General features: G+C 36.3%; 1 protein-coding gene across 1 annotated transcript in view; it reads left to right on the top strand.

Moving 5' to 3' along the window:
* CIRSR (corepressor of RBPJ and splicing regulator) overlaps positions 1–6,000 on the top strand; it is a 41,650-nt gene that overhangs the window by 10,897 nt on the left and 24,753 nt on the right. The window contains 5 exon segments of the mRNA XM_086359049.1: positions 692–765; positions 1,350–1,360; positions 1,448–1,512; positions 2,165–2,213; positions 3,031–3,148. Of these exon segments, the coding sequence (XP_086215175.1) occupies positions 692–765; positions 1,350–1,360; positions 1,448–1,512; positions 2,165–2,213; positions 3,031–3,148 (317 nt within the window).

The following is a 6,000-nucleotide window of genomic DNA, read 5'->3' as shown; positions in this document are numbered from 1 at the left end:
CTCTAAACACATATCTCTAAACAGAACATATCTCTAAACATCTCTGTAAACACAACAACAGTGTTCTCCAAACAGGGAACATTCAGTGTTGAAAAGAAATTATTAAAAAATGATTTTTAAGATGCAGTAGATAGTGAGTCCATCATAGTAATTAACTTGTTGTAGATTTTCTTTAAACTATTCTCTCTTCATTGGCCTTGCTAAAGAATTTTGTTTATTCTTATTGAGTTTGACTCCTGTAAGCTTTAATTGGATTTGACTTCCTAAAGAAATCCAGAGAGATTTATTTTTCTAAACTGATTCCTCACAATTAAGAAAAAATGTTGGCACTATTTAACTTAATTCCAAATATGTGTTGGCATATAGCATTTCAAGACATTTCAAAGTTTAAGAAAAGCATGTGAGGGTAAACATGGCATTTTCCCCTCATTTCAGTTGGGAGGGCTGGGTTCTTTAAAGTATTGAGAAGGTCTCGGAACTTAAAACCAGGTACTAAAGAGGCAGCACTGTTGGAATTTTCATTCATAAATTTCAGATGTCATTTAGTCAGAGGAGTAGTTTTGGAATTTTATCTCTAATAAAAACATTTTATCCTAATTCCCTTAGAATTTAGGGGAATGGAGGGACAGTTATTCTGTAGTTTTTTCCCTCCTACAAAAAAATTTGAAAACTTATCTCTTGTTTGATTTAGATTGCTCATGGGAGATGAACGTGTAAAGAATGGCCTTAATTTCATGTATGAGGCTCCACCAGGGGCTAAAAAAGGTACTTGCTTCATTTCCTCTAAGTCTTTGATGTGTTTGTGACTAAAGATTGAGAACTGTTATGACAGATATTTTTAGAAGTTGCTCTTCATCTTTTAAAATTAATACTATTCTATAAAATAATGTAAAATACTACAATCAATATAGTAGGATAAATACTAACAGTAATTCTCTAGTATAATAATAATTTCATGATGTGTTCTTCAGGGAGGAAAATAAAATCTCAACATCACCAGAAGTATATTTATTCTTTTATAATTTGTGTCTTTAGTCCTTCTTGCTGAGTATATTTGTAAATAGAAGGCATAATATTCACTGTCAATGAAAAATATAGAAGTTTAAAGATTAGAAATTAATCTTTTATTAAGATTAATAAAATACTGCCTCTTATTCGGTACTGTTTTGTATCCTACAGTGATTTGAATTTTATCTTGTGAAAGAAGAAAAAAGTCAAAGCAATACATTCTTACAAGTTAAAATTAAATACCGTGATACCATAGTGTAGTATATAATAGCAGACTTTCATGTTGAAGTTTTTAACTTGACCTACCTTTTTTCCTCCCATATTTTTGATATGCAATCAAGAAAACAAAGAGGTAAAGTACTGTTTTCTATATTTGGATTTATTTGCAATAGATTGAAATTTTAATGAAATACTGAAAGACTTTAATGAATGTTTTTAGAAAGAAGAAACAGAAGGAGAGACCGAATACAAATTTGAATGGCAGAAAGGGGCCCCACGAGAAAAGTAAGAACTGGTTTTTTTTTAAAGATAAAATATGTATCATTAATTTTATCTGATGTGTGTGTGTGTGTTAGTTGCTTAGTCGTGTCCAACTCTTTGCAACCCCGTAGACCACAGCCCACCAGGCCCCTCTGTCCATGGTGTTCTCCATGCAAGAACACTGGAGTGGGTTGCCATTTCCTTCTCCAAAAGGAACTATAGAAAGAAAGAAAGAAAGTGAAGTTGCTCAGTCGTGTCCGACTCTTTGCAACCCCATAGACTGTAGCCTATCAGGCTCCTCCATCCATGGAATTTTCCAGGCAAGAGTACTGGAGTGGGGTTCCATGGCCTTCTCCAGTTTTATCTGATATCCCATCCTATGTTGCTTTTTATTCACCAGAGAAAGCAATTAATGTGAAAAGTTATTTTTAATGATTTGTCTTATGTAGCTAATTTGCTTGATCATAGTCTTTAGCTTTATTTTTGTCATTTTTTTAAAATCACAGATTATCAGACTGGATACTTGATAATAAAGTGGTGTTTGGAAATACTAAATAGATTTTATGGTTCTGTTTATTTACTAAAGTTGTATGTTTCATAATTTACTTAGAACTGTAAGACTATTTTTAATTATTATTTTTCTTAATATTGTTTGTACATTTTCTCTCTGTAATAGATATGCCAAAGATGACATGAACATCAGAGATCAGCCCTTTGGTATTCAGGCAAGTGACGCATTTATTCTGTAAGAATAATTTTTTCAAAATAAATACTTCTTTATATTATTGTCCAAAGGTATTTAAGCTGAAAAGGGTTTCTATGGTTTCTGAAAAGCTCTATGGTTTCTGTTTGTATCAGATAGTAGAAGGACTCGGAGAGAAAACATTAAATGTAGCAAAGATACAAATCCAAATATCAAATCATGATAAAAGATAGGAGTCAAAATTTTATAGTGAGGGCTATAATGAAAATGGTCTCTGCAGTTTTCAAGGAATTTGGAGAATTAGCTCATGGTCAAAAAATAAAACTGTTTGAATACTGCCGTACTTACTCATTTACATATTGTTTGTGGGTGCTTTCCTGCTGTATTGGCAGAGTTGAGTGGTTGCAACAGAGACCTTTGGCCCATACAGCCTAAAATATTTATTGTCTGGCTTTTTACAGGAAAAGTTTGCTAGCCCTTGGTTTAGGAAATTGAAACCTCAAAGATTAACTGTTTTTTAAATTAGAGAATTCCAGATTGAGACAGGACATCATTCTTTTTTGGTGTTTTACCATTTCTTTTTGGATTACATTGTTTTATTGCCACAGGTAACACTCAAAAAGAAATTGGATTCAGCTGAACTTTTAGACACAATTTATAGTAAAAGATTTTAGTGTTTGAATTACTTTTACCAAATATATGTGTGGAGTCTCTTTCCTTGGAGATCTTTTAAAAACAAGACTAATTTCACTTAAACTCTACAAGGAGTAAGGAGTTGAACAGTAGTTAGGTTCTTAGTATTTTAATAACCAAAATAATTAATGTTTACTATTTCTCAGGTTCGAAATGTAAGATGCATTAAATGTCACAAATGGGGTCATGTCAACACAGATCGAGAATGTCCTTTGTTTGGTCTTTCTGGAATTAATGCAAGTTCAGTTCCCACTGATGGCTCAGGTAGGCACTGGACATCATTTGTTTGTTGTAGAATTTATATAGAGGATAAACAAAGCTAAAGTAACTTTTTTTTTAAGTCTCTCTCAGTATTGGTTTGATTTGGTTTGGTTTTGTTTTCTGGGGTTAGGTCACATTCCCAAAATGGTCAATGGAAAACTCTGATTATATGTTTTGAATATGAAATTCTGTGTATTAGGATTTAATTTTTCTAGCCAAGGGCCCTATGAAATTGATATTAAAAGTAACGTATATTAAACATCATTTATCAGGTTGGTAACCCAAAAATGGAAGAAATGGTTGTTTCTCATGTTTATGTCCTCCTGAGTTTTAGGACTAAGCTGAACTAGACGCCACAATTGCAATTTTTGTTTCAGAGAGAAAATTGAATTTTAAAAGATGTTAAATAATGTTAAAATTAATTTTTACTTGAAAGTTATTTACCTTCCTTCCTGTTATTGTCTATTTAAGAAAAATTGGTTGAATTTGGTTTAAATCATTTGAGTTCTTCTTGTAAGAAGATATTAAAACTGAGAAGTTTTAACTTAAATTTCTCAGTGCCTTGTTAGTATGTTGTTCAAACAGCCACACTAATCCAACAATAATTCTTAATGAATCATAATAGCAATAACCTGCTTAACCCTGTAACCTTAAGTCATTTCACTTTTTATGAGTTTCAATTCTTCATTTTAAAATAAAGGATGATAGTATAACTCAAGAGATTTTCCACATTTTTTAAACAGCTGTAGAATCTTTAAAAAATTTTTTTAAATCCTCCATGTAATCCAAAGTAAGCCTTTTGATTAGGGTGAAAGAGAAGAGTGAAAAAGTGGGCTTAAAATTCAGTAGTAAAAAAACTAAGATCAAGACATCTGGTCTCATCACTTCATGGCAAATAGAAGGGGACAAGGTGAAAGCAGTGAGAGATTTCCTCTTCTTGGGCTCTAAAATCACTGTGGGTGGTCACTGCAGCCATGAAATTGAGACACTTACTTCTTGGCAGGAAAGCTATGACAAATCTAGACAGTGTTTTAAAAAGCAGAAACATCACTTTGCCAACAAAGGTCCATATAAGTCAAGACTGTGGTCTTTCCAGTAGTGTACAGATGTGAGAGCTGGACAGTAAAGAAGGCAGAGTGCTGAAAAATTGATGCCTTCCATCTGTGGTGCTGGAGAAGACTCTTGAGAGTCTCTTGGAAAGCAAGGAGACCAAACCAGTCAATCTTAAAGGAAATCAACTCTGGATACTCTTTGGAAGGACTGATGCTGAAGCTCCAATACTTTGGCCACCTGATGTGGACAGTTGACTCATTGGAAAAGATCCTGATGCTGGGAACGATTGAAGGCAGAAGGAGAAGAGGGCAGCAGAGGATGAGATATGTTGGATGGTGTCATTCAACGGACATGTACTTGGGCAAACTCTGGGAGATGGTGAGGGACAGGAAAGCCTGGTGTGCTACAGTCCATGGGAATCACAGAATCAGACATGACCTGGCAACTAAACAACAACAGTCCCAGATGTAGAAAATATAAAGGCAGAGCTGCTCTACTGACGCAGATGCTTTAGGCATGAAGCGCCATCCTCTCAGCTAATCTCAGCCTCTGATGCAGCTCTTTGGACTCGCTGAGGCTTCCACTGCCACCTCTGAGCTCAAGGTTCATGCTCAGTCAGCAGATGACCTTCAGCCTGTCTTCTATAGCTAGAGATGAGGCTTGCTTCCAGCAGGCCAGATGCAGGCTGTTGGACTCAAGATGCTAGTTCTCATATTAGGAGTTTAGGAATTTGATCCATTGTCAAGTTTGACACTGTTTCATTAGTGGTGTTATGAGTGTCAGGATGGGTAGAGGAAGTACACACAAATTATTATACGTTAATTTTTAAAAATCCTTATGTCTCTTTAAAACATTTTTAAAAACCACATCTTAAGGACCTCCCTGGGTCCAGTAGTTAAGAATCTGCCTGTCTGTGCAGGGGACATAGGTTCTATCCCTGGTCCATGGGGCAGTAAGCCATGTGCCACAGCTACTGAAGCCCATGCACCCTAGAGCCTGCACTCTGCATCAGGAAGCCCAGCACTGCAACTGGAGAGTAGCTCCCGCTCCCACAACTGCAGAAAAGAGCCTGAGTACATCACCAACAACCCAGCACAGTCAGAAAAACACATTTTAAGTAGAGGGGAAATTGCTCAGTGGTGGGAGAATATGGATACAGACTCCTTGGTGTGACAGTCTCTGACAAAAGAACCTCCTGCTGATGCCACAGTGCAGGTGCTTTTAAACCCCTCATACTAGCTCCCTCTCCCCTGCCCTCACCCAACTGGGGAAAGAAGGGAGAAAAGTCGCCAAAGAAATCAAGCCCAAAGCAAAGGAAAGTGGAGTAGGATGAAGAACCCATTAGCACAGATATCTCTGAGCTCTACTTTTGGTAGTCACAGGGATCTGTTGCTATGTTTGAAAGGCATATTTTGTTTCCTGGAAGGGGTTACATCTTTCTCATCTCTGCCTTCGCTCCATCCTTACGGTGCCCTTCCAGCTGAATGACTTGGTGTTGGCTGTGGGGGGGCAGTGTCAGTGCTGTCTTTGTTCTTCAGCCTTGTCTTACTCTGACCTGCTTGGAGAGCATGAGTAGGATGGACCCCGGGATACTAGGGGACTAGGATGTAGGCTGTAGACCAGGATAGCCCTTTATTTGGTATTTGATGCACCTACTTTCTCTTGAATCTACTTAGAAAGTCTACTAACAACAACCAGAATAACTTACAGTAAAGATTCAAAAGTGTGACACAGCCAGTGTTAGAGCAAGTATGATAAAATGAACATTTTAATCCACTATTGATAAAGTGGAGATAAATTAA

Source organism: Bos grunniens, chromosome 2, assembly GCF_055505025.1.
Source record: "Bos grunniens cultivar Pamir isolate PY7600 chromosome 2, Bosgru_T2T1.0, whole genome shotgun sequence".
Taxonomy (NCBI): domain Eukaryota; kingdom Metazoa; phylum Chordata; class Mammalia; order Artiodactyla; family Bovidae; genus Bos; species Bos grunniens.
This window is presented reverse-complemented; position numbering and strand designations above follow the sequence as displayed.